Raw genomic sequence first — 20,047 nt, forward strand, 5'->3', positions numbered from 1 at the left:
GGCCCCTCGCCCCCCGGATCCGCCTATGATAATATATATATCTGACCAGGGGCGGAAATCTCTTCCAAAAGGTAGGGGGGACAAGGGGCTGGAAATTTTGACAAGCAAAAAAAAAAGGTTATCACCCCAAATTTAAGGTCATTTCGACGAAACTGAATTTGACAAGCAAAAAAAAAAAAGGTTATCATCCCAAAATTAATGTCATCTCGTCCTTAAAATACACGTTTTATTTCGATTTTTAATGATGTATTTCTTACCATCATTAAAGACCACAAATAGTATGGGGGACATTTGATATTGTGTCCCCCCTACTTTTTTGACCAAAATTACTAAGTTAGTTAAATAGGTCCATGATATGATGAGAGAAACGGAATAATTGAGATCGTGCGAGCTTAGCGTGATGTCATTGTTGATGCGGAACGGGAACTGACGATCACATTTGATGTGTTTGTCAAACTAAGAGTAAGAGCATCATACTTGGAGATTTTGGTAGGTTTCAGTATTAACTTTATGATATTATATTACTCGACATTTTATGTAGGCTATACAGTGGAATTTCTTCTGAAATACTGTTTGTATCATGTTGTACCCGATTGTTTTCTCGCCATTTCTTATCGTGTTGTCCCACCTACTTGATTCTGTGTAAGTTAAACGTTAGACCCACTCATTCATAGCCTGGCCTAGTCTCTAGACAGCTGGCAGCCGTCTGTTTCGAGGAGTTTTTTAACATTTTTTTATTTTTTAAATTTCTCCTCATACACAGACGGCTCGCTATCGTGCAGCCACCATTAGGGGACTTACAATGCAAAATCCCCCCGACGGGGCTCTTCAATTTTTGTCTTGACTTTAATGAATCAAACTTTTGAAAATTAACGCGACCGAAATGCAAATTAATATTCCCTTTTGGCATTAATTGCCAAAAAACGGGGAAAATCAAGTTAAAAGGAAAAAAAAACAGTGACTTACCTCGGCTGTCGCACAACTTCACTGCCCTGTTTTATCCGAACTTAATACACATAAACATATGGCCATTGAGTCCCCTGTACAGATTGCGCTAGAACTTCGGTCTCTGTAGTTGGTGAGTGAAGCCAACGGAGTTCAGCTGAACAACCAACATAACAGAGACCGAAGCTTTTGGTCTAAGCCTGGCCCTGGAGCAGTGGAGGCTTCTGGGGAGTAAAAGTCATCTACTATACGTAGGCTTACTCCCATGAAGCCTTGCACGGCAAAGCCAAAGCATAGGCCCACACGAAGGAGAGTATTTGGAGACAACAATGTTGCTCCAAAATACTTGATTTGTTTAACTTGCTTATCACACAACAATTCACGATATTCATCGGCCGATTGAAGTTTTTTTTTTTTTAATTGGTACTGCTCATGATATCGTCGCCCTCTCTTTTACGCGTCTTGTAACTAGGCTACGAACAAAGACGGAAATATGGCGACAAGATCATCGGTGAGTATCTGCTCATCTTCTTACATGATTTTTCCTAATATTTTAATAATTATTCTTGTAAAAAAAACGTTATGAGTGCCTAATGGGGGGAAATTAACTTCTTTTCCATTTACAAAATTGTGTGATAAGCAAGTTAAACAAATCAAGTATTTTGGAGCAACATTATTGTCTCCAAATACTCTCCTTCGTGTGGGCCTATGCTTTGCCGTGCCAGGCTTCATGGGAGTAAGCCTGCGTATAGTAGATGACTTTTACTCCCCAGAAGCCTCCAGGCTACTCATTCATTCAATGAACAACAAGGTTATGATTACCTCAAGCGATGTTCATGTAGGCTCCATTCCACTTCACTACCGCTACACTTACCCGAATATCAACAAGGTACAAAACTCGCTCTGATACTGTGGCAAAGATCTATATCTACATGTAGGTGTAAAACATAAAACTCGTGCAACAACAGTCAACATTAAGCAAGTCACGACCTATAATTTAAAAAACTATTCTTGACTTACATTTCACCAAGTTTCACTGTTTTTCCATGCTTCTATCACTCAGTCTCAAAATTGGTGATTTAGACTTAGAGCCAGTAACAGTTTCCTCACACGTTATAATTAATTCACTGCCGATTCCAAAACATCGCAAACGCAAATTGCGCATGCACGGCCGGAAATTGCAGCTCAATTCACTTATTCAATGATCAAGGTTGCTCAATTCATGAATATTCATGTGTACGACTAGTCTATAGATCGAGATCTGATACAAATGTTTTCTTTTGTGAATAATTATTCAATAACTGTTTTCAAATTCAGCACTGCTTCCAAATCGACTTGTTTAAAATAGATTGAAGGTAGGCAGTTGATATGTAAATGCCAGTCACTCACAAAAAGTTAACAGAGACGGAAGAGATCTAGCATTTCACTGAAATTCAAAGTGAAAAACTCGGATGAAACCAAAACCTTACAAAAAGGTTGGTTTGGTGCATGTACATTAATACACCAAAACAGTTTGGAAAAAGTGGATTTTGTACCCTTCACCTTCAAAGGACCATAACTCATATTACCCTTGACAAAATCTGCAATATGAGATATTAAAGCTTTAACATAGCTATGAATGGGGATTTTCTATGGCTCTTTTTATTTTTCTTCCAGGGCTCATTTAAGTATTTTGGGGCAAAATTTCCCCTAGCCCCTATGTAATTTTTTTTCCCAAATTGAATTCTTCATTGTGTTGTATTTCAGATTTTCCATTGGGATATGGATGCACATCTGTTGCACATCTTTTGATGAATAGGCATTGAAGTGAATGATTAAAATTTTAGCAATGTATCAGAGGGAATTTTTTTTTTCATTATCACATAATGCGATTAAAAAAGGGCTAGGTTATTATTATAATTTACTGCATTTAATGATGTTTCTAGTTTACCATAAGGCCTGCTAAAATGACCATAGGCCTACTATATTCTGTATGACATCTCTGATTTATCTATTCGTCTTGTGCAACTCAATTCACAGAGTCCAATTCCCTTATCTCATCCAAAGATCAAATCTGTAATAGATCCTCTGAATGTTTTGTTTCTACAGGAAGATCTACATCACACCCTAATGGAGCTACTGCTTGTGTGTACTTTGATTTTATCATGTTTGATAATTCAAAGTCATTCCAGTACACCTATCATTGCTACTCTACCTCCTGAAGGTAAGCACCTTTCAAATACTCAAACATGAATCAACAAGCTCTTCATTTCATATACACTGTACGGTATACGGTCTGGAAATGACCAACTGGCTTTGAACTGCCTCAAAACTTAATATGGCATAAGACGTTTCTTGTTTCAAGGCGTAAAGCTATCGAACAAGTTAATATCACACATCCCTCATGAAACTTCTCTTACTACCTTTGGGAAGAAGCTTAATACCACATTAGCTCAGCACTTATTATGATTACCCCTTACTGCATGCTACCCCCCCCCTCATCTCCCATCCTACTATTCTTTTTTTTCTTCATATTTTCATATAGTTTTTCATGCTTCTAATAAGCTATAGTCATTAGAAGCATTTTCTAGGAATACATGTACATGTATGTATACATTTGTTGTTGATTTTTTTTTCATTTATATATGTATTTGTTTGTATATTGTATGTTTGTATTTTTTAAACGTGTACACTGGACCCCTCAGAAGAACAGCCTGTGGCTGAAGAGGGTCATCCAGCCCAAGAGTGGAAAATAAATAAATGAATGAATAAATAAAAATAAATAAATAAGATGCATTAAAGGAAAGAGTCTCCAAGAAATCAACTTGAAACATAAGCCATACACAGTGTGTCCCCCCAGAAAAAACCCTCTGATACACAGCTGAATTAATTTTAAAATAAAGTATTATTCTCTATTAAATATGCAGATTTTTATAGAAAAAACTCATTTTATGTTCACACTACTGTCAAAATTTCATTTGGTTCCTCTTCAATGGTTTTTAATACACAATCTATTATGCAACAGTGGTGCTTTTCAGCCCATTCCAAGTTTGCATGCAGCACTACTGTATTTTCTGCACTGTCTAGCATATCAACCCCTTTAGATCATTTAGAATCTGATCAGGGAAATCTCAATAATCTAAACCAGGCTCATCGAATCACAATCCTGAGCATGCTCAAAAGGGCAGGAAATGTGCATGACATTCCTTCCCAAGTTTACTATAATTGGAAATGCACACTGATGGAGAGAATAGGCATTGCAAGTTTCATGCATGATACAATTTTTGTCTCGCCTGCATAGCAGAGCGAGACTATAGGCGCCGCTTTTCCGACGCGTCGTCAACATTGAAATCTTAACCAAGGTTAAGTTTTTGATATGTCATCATAACTTAGAAAGTATATAGAGCTAGTTCATGAAACTTGGACAAAAGGGTAATCAAGTATTACTGAACATCCTGCCTGAGTTTCAGGTCACATGACCAAGGTCAAAGGTCATTTAGGGTCAATGAACTTAGACCATGTTGGGGGAATCAATATCGAAATCTTAACCAAGGTTAAGTTTTTAAAATGTCGTCATAACTTCGAAAGTGTATGGACCTAATTCATGAAACTTGGACATAAGGGTGATAGTGTATCATTGAAGATCCTGCCTAAGTTTCAGGTCACATGACCAAGGTCAAAGGTCACTTAGGGTCAACGAACTTTGACCATGTTGGGGGTAGTTGTGGAATCATCATCATAACTTTAAAATTTTATGGATCTTGTTGATGAAACCTATACAAGAGCAATTAAGTATCCCTGAACATCCTGTGCGATTTTCAGGTCACATGACCAAGGTCAAAGGTCATTTAGGGTCAACGAACTTTGATAATGTTGGGGGTATTTGTGGAATTGTCATCATAACTTAAAAGTTTATAGATCTAGTTCATTGAAAATTGGGACATAAGAGTAACCATGTATCCCTGAATATTTTGTGTGTGTTTCAGGTCACGTGACCGAAATCAAAGGTCATTTAGGGTCAATGAACTTTGGCCGTGTTGGGGGTATTTGTTGAATTGGTATCATAACTTAAAAAGTTTATGGATCTACACGTAGTTCATGAAACATAGACATAAGGGTAATCGAGTTGTTTTGCACATAGCTGAGGTCACATGATCATGGTCAAAGGTCATGTTGGGTAAATGGACATAGCATTTTATTATCATATGAGTGTTTTCTTTTATGAATAATTATTTAATAGTCTTTTTCAAAGTCAGCACTGCTGGTATATCAAATCGCGTTATGCAGGCGAGACTGTCGGAGGCGTTCCACTTGTTCACTATTATATTTCAACAACTGCATTTTTGTTTTCATTATTATTTGATATTGAATTTCTGAGGTCAAGTTAATTTTACCTTGTTTAATTTTAAAAAAAGGCCACTGATTTGCTTTTACAGAGTGTGATATGCATTATGCAATAGGGTATGCAGGGATCCCCATTATCAAGTAAATGGGTAAAGAAGAATTCATACAAGAGTGACATACAGTGATAGTAGAAGTTTTTATAAGCAACTTGGAAAAATAAATTTGCTCATATATGACCATATATTATGAAATTTTCTACCTTTTGGTTTATTTGGATATTGAAGTATAGGATTTTGTTCAGTTCGTCAATGTTTTAAAATCATGGAAGAAAATCATTTCTGTAATGTGCAACATGATCATGTTTAGAAGTTATCCTTTTGTGCTCAGTGCATGCAATGAATTTGTGATTAATTCTTGTTATTGTTGTGTTCATGTTAATGTTTCAGTTGCCGGAGTGGAGAAAGTTTATTCTAACCCTGGTACCATGGGTTTTCGTATTCTACAGAGTGAATCAGACAGTGCCCTCATCGGAGGAAGAGAAATGCTTCTCACATTAAATCATAATGATCCAAATAATCTTCATAAAGTAAGGCTTTAATTAGAAAAATGTGTAGTTTTCATACTGCAGGTATTCATTTTTACATAAGTAGGGCTACATACATGTAGACAAGACTTTGCATTAGTGTACATGGAGATTGTATTGTATGTATGTGAGGTATATTCATCGCTGCCAAGTAAAGAACAGATTTTCTGCATTTAGCACTGGAAAATGAGAAGAATACTGATGGTTTCATGCAAAATACTGATTTCTGAAGTTTCAGTTTTATGTGTTCTATGGTATTTCTTTGAAAATTTTGATTTCCTCACCAAAATAACTGATTTTAAGCATTATTAATACTGAAATGTTCTTGTTCAGGTTGGCAGCTCTGTATTGTATTCCCTGGTATTACAGTCTGTGTTTTATTTTGGCCTATAAAGATGATCTCCATATACAGAAGGTTGATGGTGAAGACTGTAAACTTAATTTAAAGACTGTAAACTTAAGTCCAAGTTAAAACCAAACAACAAGAGTCAATTTTGAATTATAAATATGATCACCTTGATTTAAGTCAATGTAAGCATAGATATAATTTCTTGAGATCATTTGAGATACATGTACAGTATATTCCACCCAGCTTTTATAGGTATCCATAGCCAATCCCTTTTTATTATGATTTTAAAATGGTTACCTATAAACTGTCTTTCAAGGACATTTATTTGTACTTCCTTTTTTTTTTTAGTTGAACAGTGTTCAGTCAAAATTGTATGATTTTTATTTGAATCAAAGTTCATTGATAAACAATGGTGAAATACAACAAATATGTGTGTTATATAAAGTAAAAAAATGTTCACTATGTCATTCCATAGGATGTATGCTTCTTCCCATAAGAAATTATGGTATTTCTGATTTTATTTCAACAGAGTGTTGAAGAATTCAAAACTTGTGACAATGGCGATGCATTTATTCAGTGTCGAACTCGTACAACATTTAAAAAGGTAAGTTTTATTTTGTGTTTAATGATGAGGAAAAGTACTTTACTTTTACTGCTGTATGTACTACTACTACTTTAGCTACTGCTACCTCGTGTACTAGAAAATTGTACTTCTACTTCTACTATTACTACTACTACTACTGCTGCTGCTGCTACTACTACTACTACTACTACTACTACTACTACTACTACTACTACTACTACTACTACTACTACTACTACTACTACTACTACTACTACTACTACTACTACTATTACTACTACTATTACTACTACTACTACTACTACTACTACTACTACTGCTACTACTACTACTTCTTAAACTTCTACTACTTAAACTACTACTACACTGAGACAACTACTTCTTTTTTACTACTGTCTGTAGTTCTACCTTACCACTTACTGCTGCTACTTCGTTAATATGACTAATTGCTACATGTACTTCTATTTTTGTTTCTTTGACTTGTGTCACTGTCAGTTTACCATGTACCCACAGCCACTTCTCATCATGACTCTATTTATGAATAACTGCTTGATTGTCTACTGCCCCCCCCCCCTCCCTTTGATTACAGGATAGAGACTGTTATAACTTCATAAGGATAGCAGAGGTAATCTCCAACAACATGCTACTGGTGTGTGGAACTAACGCCCTCAATCCAAGATGTTATAACTGTAATCTCACAAGAAACAGTGCTGTGAGTACCGTTAAATCAGCTTTCAATTCTTTAAAAATGCTTCGGGGCCCATGGTGGAAAGAGTTGTATTTGAAAACACATTTTTAAAAGTCAAGTGCGAATCCCAAATACGTGCTTTTGATGTTTATGGATATCAAGTTGTGTTTGATATTATGTATTTGTTTGCATTAAAAAAATCCTATGAATGCAAACAGATCGAGAAGCACAACATGATATCAAGGCATAACAGCTGTGAATATCATTGTATAAGAAAAACTATTATGGGATAAAAATGTCAAGATATTTACAAAATATGCTGACATTAAAAGAAGCTAGTCTTCTTCAGTGCTCTTTTTAGTTCATTAGTAAATTTTGTGAACTTGAAAATAACTTGTAACTCTTACATTTTGTCCACACCATTGTACATCTGTTGACGTGTTTCGTTCACAATTTTGCACAACCATGTTTTTCCTATATGATGAATGATGAAGGACAATGTAATATTATAGATGTCTGTCTACATACTCTTCAGAATGCATGTAAATGAGTGGAGAGATTATGAGAGCTATACATGTTTGGGAAATTGGAATTCACAGTCTTGGCTCAGCCAAAGTACAGGACCTGCAATATACATGTAGTGCTTACACTCACAGCAAGCCACACAGACAAAGATCAACATTCAGCAGTGTTCACCACTGTCTAGAATTCTTGATAGTATGAAATGGTACAGTCTGTCATTGGCGCGTACTTGTAGCTTTTGCTTATCTAACGGTTATCTTCTCCCGCATACATCAATGAAATACAATGTGTTTTCAAAGCTTTACATTTCTATTTGTCAGGGTATGCAAGAAGTGATTTGTCCAGGTCCCAGAGGTGACGGGACATGTCAATTCAGTAGATCACGGCCCCTTGGGACAGTGGATGGTACCGGTATTGCACCAAAGCACTGGGAACTTAATGCTACTTCACAATACTCAGGTTGGTACACAGGATATCTTTAGTCATTTAAAAAATGAATTAGAAGTTTGTATTTTAATATTTTAATACCACACTTCAGTGTAAATAGTAAACAATTATTGTACGAAATCATAACTAATCAGGACATTAAAAGTTCACAAAGCAGCATGGAACATAAAGAGAAAACAAAAGAGAATATCTGAAAAGAGTATAAAGGCACCTTGTCAAAAGTTAGAGCTGTATCTTTCTTGCAGGAATCATGCAAGCAGCTTCTCATAACCGATCCGCTTATAATAGAAATGATGCACAGATGTGAGTGCATCGGTAGGTTTTGTGAGCGTATAAAGGTAGCTGTGGAACTGTTAAACCCACGAGGAGCAGCCGAGTGGGTTTCGACTAGTTTCCATAGTTACTGCATATTCAATTATCCTACCGATGCACACAAAAAACTGTGTATCATTTGTTTTATAGAATGGTGGAAGTTTCTGGCAAATTTTTTTTTTTACAACCATGCATAAGTAATTACCGCACGCATGGAAAATATATACCAGATACATGGCATGCACGGTTGCCATTCTATAATTCATCATAAACAAAATGATGGGGAATGTGAGGAAGCTGCTATGAAAAGACACATTGTGCCATTATAGTAGGATTCCTACCATGGCACACATTTTTGACAAGTTACCTTAAAATAGTTCATTGGCTCTTTCCTTTTCTCTATTTACATACATACATGAATGTGTGTGCATATGATGGTTTTAGGCCCTTGGTTCATGTGTTTGGTTTTCTTTCTATTGTCTTTCTAATTTCTCTCTTCTTTCATTATTCTTTTCAAATTGAATTGATAACTGAATAAAACAACTCCTACATGTATACCAGGAGATGATTTTTTCCCATTTATGTGAACTATAGACTTTGAGTTGCCTCGTAGAAGAGTTCATTCTTTGGTGAGCTTAACTTTAGAAAAAAAATTGTTATTACAAAACAAGATGATTTTTATTTACCTGATCCAGGCTCAACATATTAATTAATTCTTCCTAAACTTTAATTTCAGATGGTCAGTTATTCTTAGGAGTTTCCCAAAGTCATGGTAAATCAGAGACAACCATCTCTCGGGTTGATGTGTATCCAGATAGTGGATTCACAAATCGACTTGATACTACATCTTACTTCTCAAGATCAGTCAATGGTAAGACATTTAATACAAGGTTCCTTTGATGCAGTAATGCAAAGCAAATGCTTATTTGAAGCTGGTGTCATTGCCCTGTTGACAATGAAGGTGTATAATAAATGTTAGAAATTGATTGTAACTGTTTGTGCAAGGTATGCCGTAGACTTACAGGTACATGAAGGTCCACAAACAGTTGCGATCAAACGCAACTTCACTTTCAACCAATGAAATCAAGTATTAGGGACTTGCGATTGATTTCTTGAGTTGTGTTTGAAACGCATTTCAGCAACAGGCCCCAGAAGTGGGAAACAGTAAAATATTTTCAACATCCAATGGTGCAAAATAAATTCAAGGAGAAATGCAGAGCTGCCAAATAGTAGGATTTTGTCGTATTCCGTACGATTTTTCACTTAAAATACGACACTACGATTTTTCTAAATAAAATACGATTTTACGAAAATATAGCTATGTGCATCCGTGTATTATGTGTGTATATCTCATTGGCATTACGTACGTAATACCGCGCTCGTATATAGCGAGCGCGGTATTACGTTGTGCGTGTGCACAACAGGCAAGTACGATGTTCCCAGCGCTAGTGCAGCCATGGCCAATCCAGGACTCATGTGTGCGCGTGCATGCTTATGCATGTACTGTGTGCGAATCTCGCGGCGCTTTATCATCTTTGGTGCGAAGCTAAATTCACTGTGTAGCTACCGGTACGGTATACTAGCGCGCTGGCCTGGCTGACGATACCGCATGCTCCGGCCGGCCTCGTACTCGTCTTGAGCACCGTCGTCGTTTGTGTCTGTGATCATATTGTGAACAACGGACAAAGAGAGTTAATTCTGTAATATTCATCATGGCATCGAAAGGATCTGGATCATCACGGAGACAAACATTCCTATCCGAATATACGACTAGGTGGCCATGCATAGTGGCCAGCAAGAAGAACGATTACATCGCTCGATGTACGGCATGTGCATGTGACTTCTCGATATCGCATGGCGGTGCGAAGGACATCAGCTTGCACCTAAGTCGGCAGAAGCATCGACAAGCTGTGGAAGCCATGAAAAACGTGACAACACTTGCTACATTTTGGACAAAAACAGATTTTTCTGTTATCAGAGCGGAGACGCTGATGGCGAATTTTTTTATAGAACATAACTTGCTCTATTAAGTAAGTGCAAAGGAGCAGCGACATCAGCAGCTGCATCAGGGTCCCACATGTAAATGAGGTAACCTATCAGTCATGCATGTAATTATGTTACTATAAAATGAAGAACCTATGAATTTACCCCCCCTAATCCTATTCAAACCTGTCGTATACATAATATACATGTAAAAATTACAGTTGGCACAGCAAAATAATGAGATGTATGATAGGAAAGTACACGATGGGTATGAATAGGATTTTTTGTCTAAAAATAGGATTTTTGGGGTTAAATAATAGGATTTTTGTTGAAGTGTGGTTGGCAGCTCTGGAAATGCACTTGTCTACATATCTCTCATCAACATTTATCAAAGCATTATATAGTTAGATAGAAATAATATGAACATTTATCTTGCCAGTTTATTTCAAAGTGAATTCTACAAAATTTGATAGCACAAAACTTCATGTACTCATATTTATATTTTTCCTGAAATGATACAGAGGCTGATTTTGTTGGTAAGCCATTGGTAATTGGAGATCGAGTGTACTACTTCTATCGAGAGCTGGCTGTTGAACATGTTAATCAAGGCAAACTAGTATACAGTAGGGTGGCAAGAGTTTGTAAGGTCAGTATTCTTTAACTTTTTTACTTCTGAGTTCTGTGAGTTCTGTGATTCCCATAGGCTTTGTACAGGGATCATCTGGTTCCACTAGGCAATGGGTTAACCTGTTGACGATGGAATTATGTGATTCCTATAGGCTTTGTACAGGGATCATCTGGTTCTAGTAAGCAATGGGTTAACCTGTTAACGATGGAATTATGTGATTCCTATAGGCTTTGTTTTGGGATCATTAGTTCCAGTAGACAATGAGTCAACCTGTTAACTACTGAACTCTGTTATTCCTATAGGCTTTGTACAGGGATCATCTGGTTCTAGTAAGTAATGAGTTAACCTGTTAACGATGGAATTATGTGATTCCTATAGGCTTTGTTTTGGGATCATTAGTTCCAGTAGACCATGAGTTAACCTGTTAACTACTGAACTCTGTTATTCCTATAGGCTTTGTACAGGGATCATCTGGTTCTAGTAAGCAATGGGTTAACCTGTTAACGATGGAATTATGTGATTCCTATAGGCTTTGTTTTGGGATCATTAGTTCCAGTAGACAATGAGTTAACCTGTTAACTACTGAACTCTGTTATTCCTATAGGCTTTGTACAGGGATCAATCTGGTGCCCGTTGGCAATGGGTTACCACATCCAAGTCACCAATTAACACCACATAATATGCATACATGTAAATTCAATTAGAAGTACACAGCTTTCATGAAGCCAAAATTAGTCTTCTTTTTTCTCCTCAAATTAGGAACTCTCTTGAGTTAGGGTTTCAATTTCACACTATAACATGAGTCAAATTAAAGATACATGTATGGGGTGAAAAGCTGCCGATTTGCATCTTTTTAAATAGTGATTTTGATATTTTCATCGCGTTTTCAAGTTAGAATGTGTAAGGATTGGCTCAAATTTAATAGCCATTATTCAGGAGCAGCATCACAAAATATTCTGGGAATGGAATCATTTTTTTTTTCAGTACATTTTTTTCTTTCTAGCCATTTTCTATTTGTAAATGGTGGCATTCTGGATAATAACTGCAAAAGCATCCCTTAAAGGAGACATTGTACTTCTATGGGTTAGCTGCATTTTATCTGGTTTACAAACATGTTTATAGTTGCCATCACAGGGAGACACAATATATGGGCTTTATAGACAGGTTCTTATACACACAATCTGCCTCCATGGAAATCAGTTTTAGTGGTCACTATAGGCAGGTGGCTGCTATAGACAGGTTCTTATACACACAATCTGCCTCCATGGAAATCAGTTTTATTGGTCATTATAGGCAGGTGGATGCTGTAGACAGGTTCTTATACACACCTTTTGCCTCCATGGGAATCAGTTTTAGTGGTCACTATAGGCAGGTGGCTGCTATAGACAGGTTCTTATACACACTATTTGCCTCCATGGGAATCAGTTTTATTGGTCATTATAGGCAGGTGGCTGCTATAGACAGGTTCTTATACACATTATTTGCCTCCATGGGAATCAGTTTTATTGGTCATTATAGGTAGGTGGCTGCTATAGACAGGTTCGTATACACACTATTTGCCTCCATGGGAATCAGTTTTATTGGTCATTATAGGCAGGTGGCTGCTATAGACAGGTTCTTATACACACTATTTGCCTCCATGGGAATCAGTTTTATTGGTCATTATAGGCAGGTGGCTGCTATAGACAGGTTCTTATACACACCTTTTGCCTCCATGGGAATCAGTTTTATTGGTCATTATAGGCAGGTGGCTGCTATAGACAGGTTCGTATACACACTATTTGCCTCCATGGGAATCAGTTTTATTGGTCATTATAGGTAGGTGGCTGCTATAGACAGGTTCGTATACACACTATTTGCCTCCATGGGAATCAGTTTTATTGGTCATTATAGGCAGGTGGCTGCTATAGACAGGTTCTTACACACAATCTGCCTCCTTGGGAAGCAGTTTAAGTTGTCATTATAGACAGGTGGGCTGCTGTAGAGAGATGGTCACTAACGCAGGTTGGACTGTACAGGGTTTCTTTTACTCCTTTTATTTCTATTTGATATTTTAATGTACATGTACATATACACAATACATCTATTTGCAATTTTGCTTTGTTGCAAATATGAATAATCAGAAGTAGTTGTATTTGACACTCCTTTTGTATGTAATAAGAGTAGGGAAGATGAGTTCCCCAGTATCAACATTCACTCTCTTTTCCCACGATCTTTTGTTGCCAAGTAGATATTTTTATCGTTGCTATGTACTGTACTTTTACAATGAATACATAACTGTTGCTATGTACTATGGCAATAAACAAGAATCAGAGTCAATAAACTGTTGTTTTTACTCTTTGGTGATTATAACCTTGGTGTTGTTGCACTTTCCTTCAAGACTATAGACAGCTCTCAAGTATCTTGTAATATATTATTACACAGTGCTCCAGGAACTGATGGGGCTGCTATCCTACTCAACCTAGAAACAAATAGGACACTGGTGTTATGTTTCATGCCACCTCATGCTAAGTGCAAAAATGAAAATGCCTTCTAATTCCAAAATGGAGAGTTCATTTGACCTCATTTTTTTTAAGTCTAGGGAAAGTGTGAAGTGTTATACTTTTGAAGTGCTCTCTGAGAATTATACAAACAAATGGAAAGTGAGATTAATGATTTTTTTTTAGGAATTAAGAATAAATTCATTAGAATGGATTATACTCATTTGCGATATTGTGGTTGCAAAGTTGCACGTATCGAATATCAAACAAGGAAATAACCAGTATGTGTATTGATTGTAATGTGGTATTTTATCATGTTGACAGGAAACTAAGGGTAGTAAACTGTTGATCGATAAGTTGATGAAATGCCAGATTAAAAGAAAAACACAAAATATTCTGTACATTGTAAAAATAGGTAATTCTTTGGAGGGGGGGGATTACGCTATGGGTAAATTCTTCCAATGCCTTGCAAGTGACTAGAATATGAAGTTTGAATTGAAAACCTTATCACCCATACACCCTCTTTCTAATGTTTGAATGCATTGTACACATCAACATCCAGTAGTACCTGTAATGTTTGACCTGACTTTTTGACAAATCTGAATGCATTAAAAATGATAACTGCTTCTTGTGGTAATGATTACATAATGGATTCAAAGAGAAACCAACTGTCAACCACTGAGTTTCTCAGGTATTTGTTCAATGTCACCTTGACTGTGCCATGGACCAGTGATGACCTAGTGGTAGAGTCACTGACTGGCAATCAGTAGATGAGAGGTTCAAATCACGCTGGTTCTTAGATTTTTCTGACTATCTTTCAGATCGAGTATACAATCTTATTTACTGAGTGCAAGCCCAAAATTTGAATTTTCAATGCCATTCAAGTTATTCTTATAATTACAGTTGAAATTGGTCCCACTATCAGATTTTCAGCTTACAGTTTACATCTTAACTCTATCTAGGCCGAGGTATTTTGGGAGGTCATATGGCCGGGCCCCCCTTGAGATCTCAGCTTTTGTTTTTATTTGTTTTTTCAATGAACTTTGTTGAGGACTCTTTTGAAATCATAAACAGCATTAACAAAACCCATTTAGACCAGTAAAACTAAAAAATAATCGTACATTCATGATCTTTGGTCGAGAACACATACATGTATTGCATTGACTTTGTACAAGAAATCACATTTTTGAGCAATTTTTTATCTGACGTGCACTTACAAGATGTTGAGTAATATTAGAATCGCGTACCCGGGCGTGGCAAATTTGATCTCAAAAGACTTGAAAGTAAAAAGTCAGTGAGCGGCGCGGTCAAAAAAAATTGCACGACAAAACTCTTGCCCAAATTGTTGGCCTAGATAGGGTTAAATTCACATTATTTTTTTCATCATGCTCCATTTTTTATCAATTAAACATTGATAATGATATGGTTTAGTTACAAGTACTTTAAACCAGGCAGCTTTCATTGAAACCTTGTTTTATAATTGTTATTACCTGCTGGGCCTTGTTATTTTTGATAGATACTATCAATTGCAAAATTAACATTGATAAGGATATTAATGCAATGGGACCTAGGATATAAATGAGAGGGGTCGGGCCTATTGACTGCTTTTATAGTATAATCAATTTTTTTTCAAGCTGTTTTTTTTTTTACTTCCTAGAGTTTTTTTTTAAGTTTTTTTATTTCATGTGAAATCTGCTTGATTGCAGTGTGGATTTCATATGAAGGCTGTGATTTTAGTAATTTGATGCCAAGTATTCTTTGTTTCCGTTTCTGTTTCTTAATGTCATAAATCTTAATTAAGTGAAGTGCCTTGATTTGATCTAGTCTGCTGTGCAAACCCTTCACTCGAGTTAAGTCTGAATGCGCAGCTGAAGGCCCTCTTGCTATTTTATAGTCTTGTATGAGGACCTGCTTTTTGGTTGAAGTTTTAATCAGGGTCTGTTCCTGCCATTCATTTAATACATGTATCCTTAGTTAGAGAACTATCTAAAATTAAGGTTATTGTTTGACCGGAAAGAACATGACATCATCGACCTGTTTTTTTTTACAGTGTAATGACTTCAATGATATTCATATACTATCAATGAAATCATTTAAAGAAAGTTACAATATTTGATATGATGGCAGTTTTATAGCTGATTTGTTTTTCATAATACATGTTTTTTGTAGCATCATGTACATGTCAAATGCAGTGGAATGCAGTTAATGTGTTAGGTCAGATCAGTATCTTGCTGACAAGCATTGTTATCTTCACTCATTCACATATTCTGCTTCTAGTAATAGTACATGAATATACATGTTTTGATGGTTCCTACAAAGTCAATACTGTTTATAAACATATTGACGCTTTTGGTAATAGGAGCGTTGCACAGCTACTTTCATACCTAGAACTAAACAAACTTGTTTTTTGTTTGTTGTTTACTAAAAAATACTCTGATTTCTGACATATATTGTACATCTGGAATAAAAGTTGATCTTGCAACAAGCAGGAATTGAGATGGTAAAACCCTGATTTTCATGACCAGTGACTCTGTTGCTCTGTTTACTCTTTGAAAATAATGTGATTTTTTTCAGACCTCTCAACTATTCTGAATTTGGAGAAAAAAAATTGCATTTTTGACATTTCCAACATTCCAACATACAGTATGCAAAAATGCTGCTTTTTTCCTATTTTTAGCTCATCCGGCCCGAAGGGCAAGATGAGCTTGTGCAGTGGCGTGGCGTACGTCGTCTGTCGTCCGTCCACAATTTCAAAATGCTTCTTCTTCGCCATTTCAAGTCCGATATCAATTCTGTTTGCTTTATATGATAGCACTAAGTGGGGGATTCAAAACTTCTACACAGAATTTTGAAACTCATTAAATATGCTAATTTATGCACATTTTTCAAAATTCACAAAAAATGCTTCTTCTTTATTTGTTGACCAATTTTGAATTTTTTGCTTCCATATGGTAGAGCTTCATGAGGTTCACCAAATATCTACACAGAATTTTGAAATTTTGACTAGAACAATTTTTATGCTAATTTAAGCGAAATTAATTTATGCATGTTTTTAAAAATTCACATAAAATGCTTTTTCTTCTTAATTTGTTGACCAATTTTGATTTTTTTTCTTCCATCTGGTAGAACTTCATGAGGTTCACCAAACTTCTTCACAAAATTTTGAAATTTATAGTAGAATATTATTTATGCTAATTTATAATTTATGCAAAGTTCATAAATTACAGAAAATGCCTCTTTATTTGTTGACTGAATTTCAAAATGCTTCTTCTTCGTCATTTCAAGTCTGATTTCAATTCTGTTTGCTTTATATGATAGCATTAGGTGGGGGATTCAAAACTTATACACATAATTTTGAAACTCATTGAATATGCTAATTTATGTGCATTTTTCAAAATTCACAAAAAATGCTTCTCCTTCGTTTGTTGACCAATTTTGATCTTTTTGCTTCCTTCGGGTAGCATTTCATGAGGTTCACCAAATTTCTACACAGAATTTTGAACTTTTGACTAGAAAATTTTTATGCTAATTTATGTGTATTTTTTAAAATTTCACATAAAATGCTTCTTCTTTAATTGTTGACCGATTTTGATTTTTTTTTCTTCCATCTGGTAGAACTTCATGAGGTTCACCAAACTTCTACACAGAATTTTGAAATGTTCAGTAGAAAATTATTTATGCTACTTTATGCGAAATTTATTCATAAATCACAGAAATTGCCTCTTCTTTATTTGTTGACCAATTTTGATTTTTTTTCCATCTGGTAGAGCTGCATGGGAACACCAAACTTGTACACAAAATTGTGAAATTTTGTCTAGAAAATTATTTATGCTAATTTATGCAAAATTTATTCATAAATCACAAAAAAATTATTTTTCTCCTTCATTATTTGATCAATTTCAATTTTGTTTGCTTTACATGATAGCTCTAGGTGGTGATACAAAATTTCAACACAGAATTTTGAAACTCATTAATATGCTAATTTATTCATATATTTTCAAAACTCACAAAAAATACTTATTTATTTGTTGATTGATTTTGATTATTTTTGTTCCATCTGAGAGCTAAATGAGGTTCACCAAGGTTCTACACAAGAGTTTAGAAATTTTCACTAAAAAATTATTAATGCTAATTTATACAAAATTCATTCATAAATCACAAAAAATGCTTGTTCTATGTAATTTCTTCATCAATTTCAATTCTGTTTCCTGAATTTATGTCACCAATATAACTGACAACAGTGTCAACTGGGCTGAAATTAAAAATTGTGTTTAATTCCATTGCGAGATGCCGGATGAGCTCAACATCATTGATGTGCTAGTTTTTTTTTTAGCAAAGTCTTCCTTATTTTCCAGTTGCATGGATTGGTGTTTGTTAAGGAGAAATTTTCTGCTCCCCATATGCTCTGTTTATGTGTTGCCTTTAAAATTTACCTCACCAAACCTGAGTTCAAGAGATGGGTATTTCAGTTAGAAGAAGGATTTGAACCTACAATCTTCAGAGACAGACTGAAAGGCAGTGGTCAGAAACACAACACTGTTATGCTACCATTGATACAAACAGTACTATCAACCTTAGACTGGGATCCTTAAATGTATATTACTTTGTACTTCACCTAAAAATGAAAATATCAGCTCCTAAACGTGATGAAACATTCTTATGCCAACACACGTGCCTATATTGTGAATCCTACTCATGTTTCACAAGTGTTTTTATTTTCAAGTACCCGCAAGAAATAAATGCCAGGCAAATAAAATTTTATGCTTTTATGTCTGAACAATGTTTTTCTACTTGGGCATGTGAATATATGGCATGTTCAAACTTTATAGTTTAAAGATGTTGTTTTACCATATTCAGCAATACAATGTAGTACTTATTTTCAGGTACAGTATATGAACGGATACTTGTCTAAAGTATTTATCTTGGTAAAACAAGGAATTTGCATTGTCCTGGTATGTGTTTCATAAAGCTGTTCGTAAGTTAAGAGCGACTTTAAGAACGACTTGTTATCTATTCTTGTAGTAAATGGTATGTTCATTGGAGATGGTTTAGCGCATAAGAAAGGTTCACCAGTCGTTCTTAAAGTCGCTCTTATCTTACGAACAGCTTTATGAAATGGCCCCCTGATTACACAAAACTAAGCAATTGATCGTCAGGATAATTTGAAGAATGGATTGCATTGATTATTATTTGTAATCAGTCATACAAATCATGGATGATATGATCAATCATTTATACTTTTTTGTAACAGGGCCCACGTCTACCAAATCACCTTGTCATATGGCATACTTGGTGGGGTTTCATAAAGCTGTTCGTAAGTTAAGAGCGACTTAAAAAATGGCTGTTGATCCTTTTGTGTGGTAAATGGTATACATCAAATTGTTCACTGGCGATTGTTTTAGCGCGTAAGAAAGAATCACCAGTCGTTCTTAAAGTCGCTCTTAACTTACGAACAGCTTGTTGAAACACCCCCAATTCACTAGATACTCTATGAATTATAAGTAGGTTGTGTGAAGTTGGGATCATGCAATTTGTACTTGGGCCTCCCTCAGCTTCTCCACAGTATCATCCAGAGATGGTATAATAATCATTTAAAGTGGCTGTACAATCACTGTACAGTTTATTTTTACCTCCAGGTGTTGTACAGTTTCATACAACGATGGTAACCTCCCAACAATGTATGAGTTATGGGACATTAACCTTAATATACAGTTTATTTTAATAAAAGCAGATCAACAAAAAATTGTACATGTATCAGTGAAGGTCGGGAGAAAAACCTTCAAAGAATAAAGGAATTATGGATTTTTTAAGTTTTCTTTTTGTAGGATAAAAAACGAGCAGCTCCCCCATATGACATGTGATGTCAATGTAGTCGATTATCTTCAGCAGAATATTGCCGATAACGCGATATAACGCCGAGTCTGAAAATTCAATGTATATGTTTATTTTGAGCTGCAAATCCGTTGGAGCAGAGAAGAGGGAATGGGAATAAGCCTTTCATTCATTGGTACTTGTCCATGAAAAGCAGGCATTACGGTACCAACTAACTTGAAGGTCTGGGTTGTTTAAAGCACAGAGCAGCATTTGTGGTCAATAAATAGTGATTAAATTTTAATAATTGACAATATTTTGGTCATATCATGTCACCATGATATATCAACATAATTGTAAAAACATTATTGAATATTCAATATTTTTTCAATA

At 35.5% G+C, this 20,047-nt stretch overlaps 1 protein-coding gene across 1 annotated transcript in view; it reads left to right on the top strand.

Moving 5' to 3' along the window:
- Positions 1-360: 360 nt before the first annotated feature.
- Positions 361-20,047, top strand: part of LOC129261950 (semaphorin-1A-like) — a 44,113-nt gene continuing 24,426 nt past the window's right edge. Inside the window, exons 1-8 of the mRNA XM_064099597.1 lie at positions 361-489; positions 3,034-3,148; positions 5,715-5,854; positions 6,730-6,804; positions 7,373-7,495; positions 8,314-8,452; positions 9,489-9,623; positions 11,257-11,381. Of these exons, the coding sequence (XP_063955667.1) occupies positions 3,055-3,148; positions 5,715-5,854; positions 6,730-6,804; positions 7,373-7,495; positions 8,314-8,452; positions 9,489-9,623; positions 11,257-11,381 (831 nt within the window). The 5' untranslated portion in view covers positions 361-489; positions 3,034-3,054. The remainder of the gene's footprint in view (positions 490-3,033; positions 3,149-5,714; positions 5,855-6,729; positions 6,805-7,372; positions 7,496-8,313; positions 8,453-9,488; positions 9,624-11,256; positions 11,382-20,047) is intronic.

Source organism: Lytechinus pictus, chromosome 5 (assembly GCF_037042905.1).
Source record: "Lytechinus pictus isolate F3 Inbred chromosome 5, Lp3.0, whole genome shotgun sequence".
NCBI lineage: Eukaryota > Metazoa > Echinodermata > Echinoidea > Temnopleuroida > Toxopneustidae > Lytechinus > Lytechinus pictus.